Source organism: Pipistrellus kuhlii, unplaced genomic scaffold (genome assembly GCF_014108245.1).
Source record: "Pipistrellus kuhlii isolate mPipKuh1 unplaced genomic scaffold, mPipKuh1.p scaffold_m20_p_3, whole genome shotgun sequence".
Taxonomy (NCBI): domain Eukaryota; kingdom Metazoa; phylum Chordata; class Mammalia; order Chiroptera; family Vespertilionidae; genus Pipistrellus; species Pipistrellus kuhlii.
Window position 1 is genome coordinate 181,271,792 of NW_023425529.1, and position 16,940 is coordinate 181,288,731.

The 16,940-nt window shown below is 40.3% G+C and overlaps 1 protein-coding gene across 2 annotated transcripts; it reads right to left on the minus strand.

Annotated features, from left to right (window-relative positions):
* On the minus strand, nucleotides 1–15,713 carry CUNH4orf47 (chromosome unknown C4orf47 homolog). 2 transcript variants are annotated; one of them, XM_036458521.2, is made up of 8 exons: nucleotides 15,582–15,713; nucleotides 13,432–13,614; nucleotides 9,049–9,268; nucleotides 5,856–5,993; nucleotides 5,676–5,751; nucleotides 2,973–3,149; nucleotides 1,860–2,023; nucleotides 1–213 (listed from the first exon to the last, which is right to left on the minus strand). In XM_036458521.2, the coding sequence occupies exons 2-8, from the start codon at nucleotides 13,529–13,531 to the stop codon at nucleotides 165–167; spliced, it is 924 nt and encodes a 307-aa protein (XP_036314414.1). In that variant the 5' UTR covers nucleotides 13,532–13,614; nucleotides 15,582–15,713; the 3' UTR covers nucleotides 1–164. The 2 variants fall into 2 exon arrangements, with proteins under 2 accessions (XP_036314414.1, XP_036314415.1); XM_036458522.2 differs by having other exon boundaries at nucleotides 15,557–15,689.
* Nucleotides 15,714–16,940: the final 1,227 nt, after the last annotated feature.

Here is a 16,940-nt window from a genome sequence, read left to right on the forward strand (position 1 = left end):
TTATCAGCAAATGATATTTATTCATTAATAGTACTTACTAAGACAAGAGTATTAGAGTGGTAGGATTAAATAACTTTCAAATGTTTGGGTTATCTATCCTACATCATCTTATATTTTTTCAAATAATTTGCACTTGATAATGAAAGCTACTTGTCTTCCACAGCCTAAAAGGATGGTATTGAAGTATTCTTGTAGTTCTTCATATTCAATGCCCTAAAATTAGAAAATAAACGTCCATTTAATTGTATAGGTACAGGTAATGTGTCTGTAGATTCTTATAAAAATGTTTTATAATTTAAAAAATGAACAATCCAAAACCACATTTCCTCACCAAATTAAAAAGCTTCACTTTAAATAAACCAAAAATATATTTTTTTTTTTAAAAATGTCATTTAGGAAGGAAAGATTGATTTATGGGACCAATTTTAAGCACTATGATCCAGAGATTTACTAGTTTTAAAATTAGGGTAAAAGGAGCTTAAACTTGATTTAAGGTAATATTTGGGATAAGGTAAAAGAAAGAGATCTCAGTAAACTCAAAATTACTAAACAGAAGATAAACTTCCGATTTTTCAAAGCAACATTCAGTTGCTTTTTTCTGTCCAAACATATTCGCTAGGACACACACAGGACTCTCTCAGGTCTGTGTTTTGGATAGAAAAGGACTCAGAAAACCCTCCTGTAGACACAGTTAAATTACATCAACGTGAAAGGGCAATTCTGTTTTTGTGATGTAATAATGTCGGTATCGCAATCACCGTCTACAAATGATAGGGTGTGCTTGCTCGTGTCTTTTATGAAAGAACATGAATTTGGTGTCCTTTATCTAATCCACCGCAGGATTGCATTGAAGTCAGAAATATGTGAATTCATTTCACTGGCATTAAAACATTTTCAGTGAACAGATAGAAATGAATTATTTCACTTCTTTATGATATTGCACACACACACACACACACAAATGAAACCCATTTTCTAATGTATGTTCTGAGCTCCTGAGAACTTCTCAATTTTCAGAGTGCTCAAAACCAGGATAACTTTGAAATTTTAAGATACTTTCGTAACATGCTTTTCCTCAAAGTTTTATCAAGTTGATGTCAATAGCATTTTTTTTTTTTAGGAAGAGGAGTATTTCCAGTTTTCATAAAATAGAGATTATTTCAAAGTTAATAATAGAAACATTAAGTGTCATCAGGATTCTTCTGAGAGCCTGTAACAAGGGTCAAAAACTCTCTCTGAGAACAGTGCTAACATGTGCAGCTAACTGGACAATAAATACCTAAGCAGTTTCCAGTGACTTATAAGAAGATGCTTCAGATTTGCTTTAAAAATTATGGACAGCCCTAACCGGTTTGGCTCAGTGGATAAAGCTTCGGCCTGCGGACTGAGGGATCCCAGGTTTGTGTGTGTGTGTGTGTATATATATATATATATATATATATATATATATATATATATATATACACATACCTTGGTTATGGGCACATTCCCAGTGTGGGGTGTGCAAGAGGCAGCTGATTGATGTTTCTCTTTCAACGATGTTTCTAACTCTCTATCCCTCTCCCTTCCTCTCTGTAAAAAATCAATGAAATATATTTTTTAAAAATAAAGTAGTAGATTTTTAAAAAATTATGGACAGAATAGTTTGGTACATAAATTAAGCTTTTTCAATTGGGAATTTCAGATGGGAAATAACTTCTACAAGGGAGGGAAGGTATGTGGAAAGAGCTGAGATTTCTAAAATCACCCAAATTTGTCATTTTTTAAAGTGTGTACAAATCAAAGACATGGTTTTGAGGAAATCTGAAAGTTGAAAACCATTGTTCTTGGTTGAGGAAGTAAATGTAACAGAATACTACCTTTTGACATTCAAAGTCATTATACTTTCGATTGGTCTGCTTTTTGGTCCTCCTGGAGGGTGGAAAACCTTAGCAATTTTGCTGGGTTTTTCCAATTTAGCCTTATATGGGTCAGTAGAATGTGTAGGGTAAGGGTCAAACGTTCCTGCCTTCATTCCGCCAGCCTGCAAATCAAAATGAGACCATTTTATGTGGTTTGGAAAAGGCTTCTTAAAAATATCCGATGGTGAAGTTTACACATATTTTTTATTGTCTATGGACTTGGTTTTACATTTAAAGAAAGTTGTCTATTTTAATAGCTTCATTCAGATACCAGCAAAAAGTCTCCCTACCAGCAATTTCATGGGGTTAAGACACTGTAATTCTAAAAGTTCTCTTATATTAAAATGCAAATGCTTAAGTTTGACTGCATCAAATTACTAAATTTCTGAATAGCACAAAATACCATAATCAAAGGAAAACATTTCTGAATAGCACAAAATACCATAATCAAAGGTAAATTTCTGAATAGCACAAAATACCATAATCAAAGGTAAACATATATATATATATATATACACACACACACATACAGATGAAAACAGGACAATATCTTTAGCATACAAAAAGATCTTACAAATATCCTTCTAGAAAATCTGCAGGAAAAGTAAACAGGCAATTCACAGAAGGAGGAAAATGTATAAACCAAGGTTTATAAATTAAAAGAAGCATTTACATTTTTATTCAAGCTTGTAAACTTCAGCAAAGTGAGAAAATTCATAAACTAAAAGATGGCCTGGCTTTTTATGATTTTGAGAAAAATTATAAGATCTAGAGAGGCCCTTAGAAAAATCAACTGTAAGCTCAACTATATGTGAACTGATTAATAATCATTGTAAGGGCTTCCTTATTCCCACACACTGGCCATACTTCATGGCTTTTCATAACTTTCTAAAAACTGGTTTCATGATTCTTGGCGTGACTACAAAACAAAAGTTTATTGTTTACTGGGGCAATAAAACAATTTGACAGCAAGAGGCACTATTTCTTTAAAATGCTTAATATTAAATAATAATAATAATAATAATAATAATAAACACTTAATATTTTTTCATTCTAAAACTCTTAACTTACCTTTTTACCAGGGGAAGAGGGCTTAAAAGGGCTTGGGACTACTTTCTTCTCTACTTTCTTAATGGGAGGTAAAGACATCTCAGAAAAATAAGGATTGGTATCAAAATATTCTTTTGGGTAAAGGTTTAACCTGAAAGGCCCCCCTTTGAGTAGACGATGGTGCTCTTCATTCTCTTTCTGTGAATCAAAGAGTTAGAAATATGTAGCATAAATTACTCCGACTGATAATAACGGAGAGTCGAATCTTCTTTCACATTTTAATAGAAACACATAGATTTTTAAAATAGACACTGCTAGGCTCACATTTGTCAAACATTCCTTTGTTGTGTTCTGTTTTTATGATAACTAAAGACATGTTTACTTATGAACAAAATCAATATATCAAGTTATTTGAGGTATAGAGACCTATTGGTCATCTGAGCAAATCTCTATTAACTCTCTGGGCGATATGATATGGTAACAAGAGATTGGTCTCCAGTTCAAACTCTAACTCCCTCTGGTTTTTCAGCATTTCTTGGGGACTCTGGGGCCTTTCAGTGCCATATTTTCAAGCCTAAATGAGGATAATACCCACCACCCACCCCCGCCCCCAGGCATGCTGTTGTAAAGATTGAGATTCTATGTCTAAAGTACCTGGCATATGGTAGGCTCTTCGTAAATGTCAGTTTTACTTCTGAGAATGAGGAATGCTTACTTTTTACATTATAACATGCTTATATTAAAATATTTTTAGCTACCTAGTACCCAAGCAAATCAGAGGGAGGGGAGGGAAGAGGGAGATGGGAAGGAGGGAAGAAGAGGAGAGGAGAAGAGAGGGGAGGGGAAGGGAGAGGGTGGAGGAGGAGAGGGGAAACAGCAAAAATATCTGCATAAATAATAACTGAAAATATCCTAAATTTAATGAGAACTATAAATCCACAGATCCAAGAAGCTCAATAAACCCCAAGCATAAGAAAATGAGAAAACTACACCAAGGCACATCATAATCAAATTGCCCCAACGAGTGATAAAGAAAATTTTAAATGTTACCAGAGGGAAAAGAGGCAGTACAAAGTAAACATGACAGCAGATACCTTGTCAGAAACAATTCAAACAAGAAAACAGTGGAGTAATCTCTAAAATTCTAAAAGAAAAAGCAATGGTACATTTTAAAAAATTATTTCCAGAATTAATTTTAGGAAATCCAAGATTTCTCACTTATAAATAATAAGTTATGAAAGTAAGAACAAAAGAGCTCCATCTACTGTGAGGAAAGAAAAGTATCTTATACCCATAAAGTTTAGGAGGAAGACTAATTACTGAGCCACATGTATTCATATATTATGCATTATTATTATTATTATTCCTACAGATGAAAAGCAGTTTATATGTAATTTTATATAAACTAAATAATCCATAAAATATGTTTTAAAAGTGTGTACAAATGTGTTCATCAAATTATGTTGATCATTATATCCCACAAATGAGTGGGATACATTTAAAAAACTATGGCACATTTAACTAATTTGACTTTTTGTTACTACTAGTTCTCTTTAAGTTATGTTGATATTGTTAAATTATGTTCATATTTTTCCAAAACGTATAAGGGTTCCTCCATTCATATGTAGGCGTTCTTCGCGGACATGAATATGTTTCATTACACGTCAAATATCGTATAAAGTGAGTGCAAAAGGCATATAACAGTTACGGTTCAGTGTTTATCTCTGCTCTTTAATGAAGTGAGGAGTTTTCCCCATTCTTTCACCCTCTCTTCTGTAGGCATGCATCCATTCTCTAGTTCCCCTTTCTGGATGTTCTCCATCGCTCCTCCATTCCATCACTCACCCCAATGGAGTGGTACTCCCACTACTTGGCTGTAGTGGGAACATGACTAAGGGCTAGGATATGGCTCCTTTACTCAAAATAGAAGGTATCTGATCAGGCTGAGTTAACAGACATCCCACAGCTAGTTAGAGAGAGCTGAGAGATATCAAAAATGAAATGTAAAAATGGAACCCCCCATTTGACCCAGTAATCCCACTTCTAGGACTATATCCCAAGACACCAGAAACACCAATCAGAAAGGACATATGCACTCCTATGTTCATAGCAGCACAATTCACCATAGCTAAGGTTTGGGAACGGCCTAAGTGGTCATCAGGAGATGAGTGGATTAGAAGACGGTGGTACATCTACACAATGGAATGCTAAGCTGCTATAAAAAAGAAGGAACTTTTACCATTTGCAACAGTATGGATGGAACTGGAGAGTGTTATGCTAAGTGAAATAAGCCAATTGGAGAAAGATAAATATCACATGATCTCACTCATTTGTAGGATATGATGATCAACATAAACTGATGAACAAGAATAGATCCAGAGACAAATGGCAGGGAGGTGGGGGTAGGGGGTGGTTAGAAAGCAACCGAAGGACTTGTCTGCATACATATAGCATATCCAATGGACACAGACACTGGGGCGGTGGGGGAATGGCTGGTGGGGGCGGGGGGACTAATGAGGGGGAAGGAGACATATGTAAAACTGTAGACAATTAAAAAAAAATGAAATGTAAAACTATCACAATTCATAAACATCAGCCTGCCTGCCATTGCCCAAGTAATACAAACATGGAAAACAAAACAAACCATCATTAGATCCCAAGTGAATTCTCTAAGACATCTAAATGAGAAAGGTTGGAAAAAAAAGCTGAGGTAGATTATTTTACCTTATAATTTAATTTTGCTGCATCATAGGCATCAGCAGAGTGTGTGAACTGTTTACCTATCGTAACATTGGCATAGCTAAGGAAAGAAAATGAGTAACGGTGACTTTAAAGTTCAGGAATTTTAAATTTTACCGTTTTAAGTTCAAAACAAATGATATAAGAGTATTGTATATATCTTACCCATATCCAGTTCCTTTCTTTCCGGGGCTTGTGTATAAATTCTTCCCAGGTGCCTCATATTTTTCTCTGGGTTTAGCCTGGGCACTGAAAAATGGGACTGGGCCACCTATGGTTCCGTAGTAGCTTCCTACTCCACATCTGACAGCCAAAAAACAAAACAAAACAAAACAAAACAAAACAAAACAAAACACAGAGCAGGTTAACGTGGCCAGTTGTATGTTATATATAGGTTAGCTCAATGTGTAAAAATGATTGAAAAAGGAGCAAAATACATGCAATGGAATTGAGTTGCTTAACTTTGGTAAGAAAAAAAAAACTTTTATTATAGTTTTTAAGCCAATTTTCTCCATGTTTCAGACAAATTTTGAGATGAATTTTTTATTGTTTATGCTGATTTTATTTTTTCTAAATATATTTTATTGATTTTTTACAGAGAGGAAGGGAGAGAGAGGGATAGAGAGTTAGAAACATCGATGAGAGAAACATCGATCAGCTGCCTCTTGCACACCCCCTACTGGAGATGTGCCTGCAACCAAGGTACATGCCCTTGACCAGAATCGAACCCGGGACCTCTCAGTCCGCAGGCAGACGCTCTATCCACTGAGCCAAACCGATTTCGGCTATGCTGATTTTAAATGTTCACATAAACAAAATTCATAACCTCTAGGAAGTTAAAATACTTTCTATTAACCTCATTAACCATAACAATAAATAGACTTTCTGGTGTGTTGAGGTGAGGTTAGGTACTCTGACAAAGTAGCTAATAAATGGCTGACTTCTGACCATCCACTCAATGGAAACTATACTTTCAAAACATATGAATATTGTTTCTGCTACTGGTGGCATAATGAATCTCATGACATTTTGCTAATTTTCTTCTTTTGGGCTCATACTGATTATTATAGAAAAAAAATTAACAAATTTTTAAAATTTTGATGTTAAATTTTCTGGACCCACAATATATATTTAATCATTAAGCTATTTACCACCCAATTCCTTATTTTAACAAATATTAACTTTAATAAAATTTTCACAATAAGATAACTAATGTTAGCAACAGTCATAGTCTCTACTTTCCAAGTTATCAATGAATTAAACAATGTTTAATAATCAGTAAATGGCATCCAAGACCAATGAAACCTTATTATCATCAAAACTTGACACTGGTTATACATTTGAATTAAAAATTTTTAAGTCTAGAAAGACATCAATATTGGTTACTTATTATCTCTGACCTACCAATAAAGGTTCCATTAGGAGAAAATACTCATTTTTATTAATTGATACTTCTGAATATATGTCATAAAATAAAATATAAGGAGACAAATCAATGCCATTGCAGATAAAAGGTCAGTTATCCACAAACATAATCTAAGTAGAATTCAATTTATTAATGCAAGCAATAAATATCAGTACATTTAAGATTTATTAAATGCCTGTGGTCCCATAATTTGGTGGTAAGTACCAGTAAAATAGCTTCTTATTTCTACTACCAATCTCTCTTTTTGAAAACTTTCTGTATCCACTAAATTACAGATTTTTTTTCTCCTACTTGGGAGATTTAAAAAGAAAAATTATTCTAACTGCAAAAATGTTATTTTTTGACTGACAAATGAATATTATAATACAACAATTTTCAAGTGGTGTACTGTATTTAGCACTAAAATATACAATCTGACTACTTAGACAGGAGCATTGATTTCTTTTCCCTCAGATTGTCAAATTAAAAAAAAGACATTTGGCCGGGACTGGTTTGGCTCAATGGATAGAGCGTCGGCTTGGGGACTGAAGGGTCCTGGGTTCGATTCCGGTCAAGGGCATGTACCTTGGTTGCGGGCATATCCCCGGTAGGGGATGTATAAGAGGCAGCTGATCGATGACTCTCTCATCGATGTTTCTAACTCTCTATCTCTCTCCCTTCCTCTCTGTATAAAATCAATAAAATATACATTTTTTTTAAAAAGACATTTGGCCAACACAATAATAGCCATCCAGTGTGAATGAATCAATATTATACCTATTTTGCCCTGGCCAGTGTCCCTCAGCCTGTGCACAGAAAGATCTGGGTTCGATTCCTGGTCAAGGGCACATACCTGGGTTGCAGGTCAATTCCCAGTAGTAGGTGACAAGGAGGGGGGGGGGCATGCCGGAGGCAACCAATCCACGTGTCCCTCTCACATCCATGTTTCTCCCTCCCCGTCCCTGTATCTGTCTCTAAAATCGATGGGGAAAATATCCTCAGGTGAGAATTAACAACACAAAAATTATACCTATTTATTTTTGTCAAACTGGCATAAAATATAATACTTTTTTCTGTTTGCAGAATTTTAGTAATTAGTTTATGTTTGCCATAAGATGAAAAAGATGGAAAATCGCAGTTATAATCTAATGGATCAAGGCAGCAATTTCCAATTAATACCACAAGAGGTCAACATTCATAGGAGAAACACTTAAAAATAGGAAAAAGTTATTTAAAGGGAAAAATAACCATATTACATGTAAAGGATTCTTAACATATCTTTGATGCTTTAACTTCTTTATTAAAAAAAAAGGGGGGGGGTTCTTCTACTTTCACTTTTTTATTAATACTTTATAAAAGTTTTTTTAAAAATAGAAGAAACAGCCAGGGCACAGATATGATGGCCCAAGGTGATATTTTTCCCTAACTATGTGCAGATTTTTCTATCAACTTTATTTTCATTATTTAGTTGGCCTTTATTAAATAAACTAATAGAGGACAGTAACATAAATAATCCCAAACTTAATGTGATAAAGACAATCAATTTAGCAAAAAATACCTGCCAACTTAAATCTTCCAATATAACTATCCCCAGTTAAGACAAAATAACCAAAGCATCATTCTATAAAAAGTGAGTCATAGCCCTAACCGGTTTGGCTCAGTGGTAGAGCGTCGGTCTGCGGAATGAAAGGTCCCAGGTTCCATTCCGGTCAAGGGCATGTACCTTGGTTGCGGGCATCCCTAGTTGGAGGTGTACAAGAGGCAGCTGGTTGATGTTTCTCTCTCATTGATGTTTCTAATACTCTTTCCCTCTCCCTTCCTCTCTGTAAAAAAAATCAATATATTTATATTAAAGTGAATCATATATATGTAAGTCCTGTGGAAAAATAAACTCTTAACTTCAGTTAGAGAAAAGTTGCAGGTGTATTCAAGAGTTTTCTCCCAAACACTTACGATTTTTTGTCTCCGCTACTAGGGAGGAAAGCTTTGCCTACATTTTTTTTTGATTCTTCCATCATACGCTTTCTTCTCAGTTGATTCATATTTGCGTAACCTTCACCTTCAAAAATCCTTACAAAACGGGGCTCAAAGTAGCCTGGCTGGAGGTCTGACATTTCTTTGGATCCCCCAGGTAGCATCTGTTTATTTTTGCTTGCAGCTTCATTAAATGGCCCTTTAAAAATAAATTAGGAAGATGGTGATTTTGAGCTCACTGGTAATAAAAGAACATGAAAAATAACTAAAGGAAAGTTTCAAAATGTGACATGGGCCAATGTCTTGAGGCCTAAAACTGGTTTCAAATGTCCACTGAGAGTCTGTGCGAAAGGCTGTGGAGACAATAAGACCTGAGAGGGTTACGTTGTAGACTGTGAATTTCAGAACCGGAAGAGACCTTAGAGATTATCTAATCCAATGCTTCCCCATCTACATAACTGAGAAACAGTATGTGTGAAATGTCAATAACTGTGTGTGTGCGTGTGTGTGTGCATGTGTGTGTGGTGTGTGTGAGTGTGTGTGTGAGTGTGTGTGTGTGTGTGTGTGAGAGAGAGTGTGTGTGAGTGTGTGTGTGTGTGTGTGTGTGTGTGTGTGTGTGTGAGAGAGAGAGAGAGAGAGAGAGAGAGAGAGAGAGTATGTGTGTGTGTGTGTGTGTGTGTGTGTGTGTGTAGGTTAAAGTGGAGAATGTTCGCCACTCACACTGAAGCAATTTCCATCCTGGGTATATACTCAAGACACATGAGTGCCGTTATGCACTAAAAGACATAAACAAGAATGTTCATAGCAATTCAGTCATAATAAAACCGAGAAACAGTTCTGCCCTAGTTGGTTTGGCTCAGTGGATTGAGCATCACGTTGTAGGCTCGATCCTCAGTATAAGGCAGCCAATCAATGATTCTCTCTCCTCATTGATGTTTCTCTCTCTCTCCCTCTCCTTTCCCCTCTGAAATCAATAAAAATATGTATTTTTAAAAAACAAGAAATAGTTCAAATATCCATCATTAGAACAAATTAAATAAACAATAACCCTGAAATTTCTTAAAAGACTTTTTATAAATATTTGGAACTTCTTTTATAATTTGGATTAATTATAGAAGTCCTTTCATGATGTAAAGTATTGTATTTTTTGAAGTGCAAACAATCCGTAAATCAACTGGTTATTTCAATGTGAATTTGTATTACTGATTTTTTGCCTTACATTTTTGAAAAGTAATATATTGTACAAATATTTATACTATTGCATAAATATTCCAAATGCAATAGTATAAATATTTGTACAATAAATCTTCCCCCACACTTAGCCACTCAGTTCCTCTCCCACAGGCAATCATGATATTAAATTTGTTTCCCGCAGAAACCGGTTTGGCTCAGTGAATAGAGCGTGGGCCTGCAAACTGAAAGGTCCCAGGTTGGATTCTGGTCAAGGGCATGTACCTTGGTTGCAGGCACATCCCCAGTAGGAGGTGTGCAAGAGGCAGCTGATCAATGATTCTCTCTCATCGATGTTTCTAACTCTCTATCCCTCTCTCTTCCTCTCTGTTAAAAATCAATAAAATATATATTTTTTAAAAATTTGTTTCCCAAAGAAGTAAGTATTGGGCATGTTCCAATACATATTTTCGTATATTTTCCTCTCTATTTTTAGCGTTCAGCATACCATATACACTATTCTGCACCTTAATTTCTATTTTATTTAATAACATACCTTGGTAGATGTTTCATATCAATGTATTCTTTTTTTTTTTTTTTTTTTTTTTTTAATAAGTTTTTATTGTTCATATTATTACAAATGTTCCTTTCCCCCCACCCACCATTGCTCTCCTCCACCAGGTTCCCATCCCACCCTCTGCCCTTTCCCCTCTCCCCATTGTCCTCATCCATAGGTGCACAGTTTATGTTCAGTCTCTTCCCACGCCCCCCTCTCCCCTTTACCCCAAGAATCGTCAGTTCACTCCCCTTCCATACCTCTGATTCTATTATATTCAACAGTTAATATTGTTCATCAGATTTTTTTAATTTCCTTGGTTTTTAGATTCACTTGTTGATAGTTATGTATTTGTTGTTCATAATTTTTATCTTTGTTTACTTTCTCTTCTGAAAGAACCCCCTTCAGCAATTCATATAATTCTGGTTTGGTGGTGATGAACTCCTTTAGCTTTTTTTTATTAGTGAAGCTCTTTATCTGGCCTTCGATTCTGAGTGATAGCTTTGCTGGGTAGATTATTTTTGGCTGTAGGTTCTTGCTATTCATCACCTTGAATATTTCTTGCCATTCCCTTCTGGCCTGCATGGTTTCTGTTGAGAAGTCAGCTGACAATCGTATAGGTGCTCCTTTGTAGGTTACTACCTTCTTTGCTCTTGCTTCTTTTAATATTCTCTCTTTGTCTTTTGCTCTTGGAATTTTAATAATGATGTGTCTCGGTGTGGTCCTCTTTGGATTCCTTTTGTTTGGAGTTCTGTGCGCTTCCTGGACTTGTAAGTCTAATTCTTTCACCAGGTAGGGGAAGTTTTCTGTCACTATTTCTTTCAGTATGTTTTCCATATCTTGCTCTCTCTCATCTTCTGGGACCCCCATAATTCTGATGTTGGTTCGCTTGAAGTTGTCCCAGAGGTTTCTTACATTATCTTCAATTTTCTGGATTCTCTTGCCTTCTAGCTTCTGTGGAGGAGTGTCTTCTGGCTCTTTATGTTCCAAATCTTTGACTTGATTCTTGCGATCTTCCTTTCTGTTTTTAGGACTCAGTAAAATATTTTTTATTTCAGACAATGTATTCTTTATTTCTTGTTGACTCCTTATTAATTCTAGTTGATCTCTTTTCATATCCTCGTAGCCCTTATCCATCTTTTCTAAGAAATTCTTGAAAAAACTTATAAGGGTAGATTTGAACTCTATATCCAGACGCTTTTTGTCCTCCATTTCTTTCGTTTGTGATCTATTTTGTTGTCGCATTTCGCAGTTACAGATGGGACGGGGTTTCAGGGTGGAGCCTGCAGCTTTGGCTTCTGTCAGCCCCGCCCTATGCGGGTCCTTCAGTGCTTGCTGCTGCCAGCGCCTCTGAGAGAAAGGTGCCCTCGAGTTTCGCCTGCTGTCAAACAGTCTATGCTCTCCCACAATGAGCCCGGTATTGGGGTTCAGTTCAGTTGGAAGTGGAGTTGGAGGTGGCGTTCAGAGCAGTCTGGAGCCCCAGTCTCCTTCCCGTCAGGGCGATCCCGCGGCCCAGCCGACCGTCCCTTCTCTGCGCGCAATGTGCGCGCCTCCGGGACCTCCTTTCGCCTCTCCCCGGGGTTCCGCCTTACAGCCCAGCTCCCTATGGCTGAGCCTGAGTCCCCGGGGTCTGGCCCAGAACCGGGGATCAGAGCAGTCGGGGGCCCAGCACAGTCGGAGCTTTTCTCTCCTTTCCGCTCAGGAACGCCCGCCAGGCACTCGGCCTCCCTCCTCTCCGGCTCCGTCCTCTCCGCGCGCCGCGTCTCCGCGTCTCCGTACCTTGGCTTTTCCAGCTCTTCCGCACCTCCTTCTGGTTTTCTCCTTGCTTCTCGCTGTAGAATTTCCAGTCAGTCAACCTTCCTGTAGTTCTGGGCAATGTCCGTTTTATATTTTAGTTGTATTTTATTGAAATTGTTGTGTGCGGCTGCGGCTAGGTGTTCACCTGGGCGCAGCCATCTTGGATCCTCCTCAATGTATTCTTTTTTATTGCCACTTAGAGGTCATTCAATAGCCAACAATTTAACAGACATTTTAAATGATTATTTACTTTAGCTTTTATTTATAACTCTTCTTAAAAAAAAAAAACCTGGGCTATTCATTTAGCATTTTATTTTTCAAGAAGGAACAGTAGATGGCCTTTTCAAGTACAAATGTAAACACTATTGCATACTAGACTGTCCCATTTAAGGGGGGGAAAAAGCTAAAAACAACATATCCTGGGAGAAAACTGCCATGAACTCTTGGAAAGAAACAAAATTGCTTACGAGGAGAATACTTAAAGATAGGGTAGTGCAAAAAAAAAAAAAAAAAAAAATTCTCTTAACTCTATTGCAATTTCTCGAGTTTATTCAACTTTAGAACTAATACTTTAAAATATGGACCACTAAAAATATCATTTGGGCCCTACCAGGATAGCTAAGTTGGTGAGGGCATCATCCCAATATGCTAAGGTTACAGGTTCAATGGCAGGTCAGGGCACATACAAGAATCCACCAATGAATGCGTGAATAAATGGAATAAGAAATGGATGTGTTCGTGTTTCTCTGGATAAACAAATAAATTTAAATGTCATTTAACCAAATCTCCATACGGAAAATGCCCACGCTTAGGCTGTAGAGGAAACCAAGTCTACTTACGATCAAATGGTGACACGTATTTGTCACCAACAGTTATATATTCCATCTCACTGAAGAGGCCAATCCTCTCCATATCCGATTTCCCGCCTTCGGCAGGCATTGTGGCGTCTCCTGGAGGCGTTGCCTGTGTCAGTAACCTTAAAAGGTTCCTTTGGGCTACTTCTTTGACAGCTCAAGCTTACCCTGCAATGAAACATACAGGAGGGAATGTTCAGGAAAATGGTGATTACTAAATTTCAGTCTCAATGACCTTCAGTCTGAAAGTGGATGTTCTCTACAAAGCAGTAGGCCCAATCTAAGTGGGCAAAGAACCTGTTGAGTGGGGCGAAGGGGCTGGTGGTATTCAAAAGCCCTCCCTTTGCCTTTCCGGGTGAAATATCCATAAATTACAGCGTGTGTCTGATGGCCTTGTTGCATTGCCAGTCAGCTTCTGTAAATGATAAAAGTAAGACTGTAATAATTTCTAGTGAGGTATAAACACTGTGCAAACAACACATCCTTCCTGTGAGTGCAAACTAGATTTAAAAGGCATAATTCACTAGGGAAGGTGTTTTCGGTTTGGGTCAGGGGTCAGGGGTCAGGGGCCGGCAAACGGAGGCTCACCAGCCACATGTGACCGTCACCTCCACTTCTTCAAAATAGACTCGCCCAGGCCGAGTACCGACTTCTGTGCGTGGGCCACGAGGTTTCAGTCGCACTGTACGTGCACACCCGCACGTGGTATTCTGTGGAAGAGCCACACTCAAGGGGCCAAAGAGCCGCATGTGGCTCTCGAGCCGCTGTATGCCGACCATTGGTTTATATCAAATGACTTAAGGGTACTGCACTGTCCCTTATTCTGAAAATTAGAACTTCGTTTTTTCAGATTGCACAGTACATACGGGTATTACCCTCTAGGTCCTGCGTGTTTTTTTTCCAAATTTCATGGGGGGGTGGGGAGAGAACAATTTTCTAACCAAGATAAAAACAAAGAACAACAAAACAAACAAAAGTCCACACTTTGGGCAGGTTACTCGTACTTCACCGTGTCAAACCCTTTTGTTCCCGCAATTAACAATGAGCCTTTGTACTACTTAGTTCATTCATCGCTGTAATTCCTTCTATCGTAGCCACGTGTGCTTCTCTTCCCATGCCCTCATCATGGTTGCCTAATGGGTTATCATTTTACATCCACGTGTAGGGATCCTTTAACAATTGTCTTACCACACACTTGTTGGCTCTACAGAGGCAGGAATCAAGGCCTGAGCTTGGTTTTTATCTCAATACTAGAAGTCTGGTGCACCAGATTCATGCACTCAGAGGGGGTTCCCTCAGCCAGGCCCTCGCCCTCTCACAGCCTGGGACTCCTGGAGGGTGAGGAAAGATCCCGTCTGCTGGCTTAGGCCCGTAGGCCGGCAGGTGGACATCCCTCTCACAGTCCAGGATTCCTCACTCCCTACAGCCTGCCTGCAGTGGAAGCAGGAGAGGCTCCAGCCACCACTGTTGGGCTTGCCAGCTTTGAACCCAGCTTCTGGCTAAGCAGTACTCCCTGTGGGAGCACACTGACCACCAGGGGGCAGCTACATTGAGCATCTGCTCCCCTAGTGGTCAGTGTGCATCATAGCAACCGGTCATTCCTCTGTTCGGTCAATTTGCATATTAGGGTTTTATTATATAGGATTCCCAGTATCAGTGTCTGCACAGCCCCTGGTGCAACAAAGAGAAAACAGAAGTTCCTGCATTGAGTCTTTCCACGACTTAACTCTTCTTGAGCAACAGTTACAAAATCCTTTATTCGTTGGATTTAGCAAATTCATTGCAAACCCCTCTTCGGGGTAAGGCTCGTCGATAGGAGCTCAGAAAACTGAGATTTTTTAAAAGGCATAGATGCTGCGCCAGAGAGCTCCGCTGAACATAAGTAGAACGCAAGCAGAACGTGCCAAGCTCCCTCCGGAAGGATGGAGAAAGGTGCCTGGGGGTGGGGGTGGGGCGTGGGGAGGGGGTGGTGGAGGGGGTAGCAGAGGGTGGGGAGTTGCAGGAGAGGGTGGGGAGGGGGTGCGGAGGGGCTGAAAACTTCTGGCTAACGTGAGGAGGGGAAAGATTTCCCACGGAGGCTCAGAGTAGGTGGGTATCTAAAGGCCAACACCTGGCGGCTGCGAGGACCAAGTCACCTCTCAGAAGGGCACTCAGTCCGACCACCCAGACCAGATCGGCTCAGCTGCCGCAGAGCCCGGGGCTGCGAGCCGCCGGGAAGCACGCGATCGCCGCCCGAGACCTCGCCGCGCCGAGCAGCGCGCTGGGCGAACTGCGGGTGTTTATTGTGCCGCGTTGCCGGGGGGACGGGAGAATCCATTCCAAGGACGCTGCGGGGGACACGTAGAGACTTCGAAGCCTCATCGAGCTACACGCGGAAAGACTTAGGCATGGGTTGGGATACGGACGACTCAACCAATAAAGTATCCTTTTAGGTTACAATACGCTTTGTTGCACAATGAACTGCAACAAGACTTCCGCTTTCCGCCCTGTTATCTATCCTCCGGGAACTGTGGAATGGTACACACCCCTTGGACGCGTGCCGCGGGGCGTGCTGGGAGTTGTAGTCCTCGCTCCGAGCCCCCGCCCCTCGATAACGACACTTCCGGACCAGCCTCCTCCTGAGTCTCCGGGCGGTCGTCGGCGCCTCCGTCACCGCCACGTCGCAGCCATGGTGAGTACCTCTGCTCGCCTCCGACCCCTGGGACCTCGGCGGCCGCCACGCCTGCGGCCCCACGGCCCATGGAGGAGCCAGTCCCGCCGGGGCCCGCGATGGCAGCTGCGGGGGACTCCGTGGCTCGGGCCGCCCTGCCGGGTCCTCGGCCTCCCCGCTGGGGCCGGAAGGACCTTTTCCCCCAGCTCCGCCGGGTTTGGACCCGCGCTTCCGGCGCCTCCTCCCTGCGAATGCATTTTGCGAGGACGACGGATTATTCGGCGCTTTTGAAGGTTTCCAAGAAGGATTGCATCTTGGAAAGATGACCCAACTTTCTTCAAATCCTCGCTTCCCTTAGAAACAGTGATGTGACACTTCCGGTTTCCCTCGCGTGTGATTCCTCCGGGTCCTGCTGCCCCTGGTTCTGCAGGTGGCGGTGTCCGTCTGGGACCCGCTTCTCTTACCCCCCCCCCCCCCCCGTGCTTCCTCCCAGATGTGTGTCTCCAGCTTAACCCTTTATTCCGAGTTCCGTTTATTCCGTCTGCTGACCACAGCTCCACGTGGATAGCTCGTGTGTCTCAACCTCAGCAAGCTCTAAGCGGACGAATTTCCAGCTCACCTCTCTCTCCCCACGCCCGCTCCCACTCCAGGGACCCCACTTCCGTTACCTGTGCCACCCTGTCCTGCATCCAAAAACCTGGATGGCATCCCTGACATCTATCTCCCCTTTCTCAGCTCCTGAACAGTAATGAAGCTCTATGGAGTCCCATCTCCACGGCTGTCCATTCTCACTCTGGACTTTTGCCATCCTTGTCCTTGTCACCATCGTCTAACCGCCTGCCCA

Excerpts from the sequence above, each read along its gene's own strand:
- CUNH4orf47 (XM_036458521.2), bottom strand. The coding sequence starts at position 13,531 with ATGCCTGCCGAAGGCGGGAAATCGGATATGGAGAGGATTGGCCTCTTC. Across the intron at positions 9,269-13,431 it reads ATACGTGTCACCATTTGATC|GGCCATTTAATGAAGCTGCA; the intron begins GTAAGTAGACTT and ends TTATTTTTAAAG. Across the intron at positions 5,752-5,855 it reads AAGAAAGGAACTGGATATGG|CTATGCCAATGTTACGATAG; the intron begins GTAAGATATATA and ends TTCTTTCCTTAG.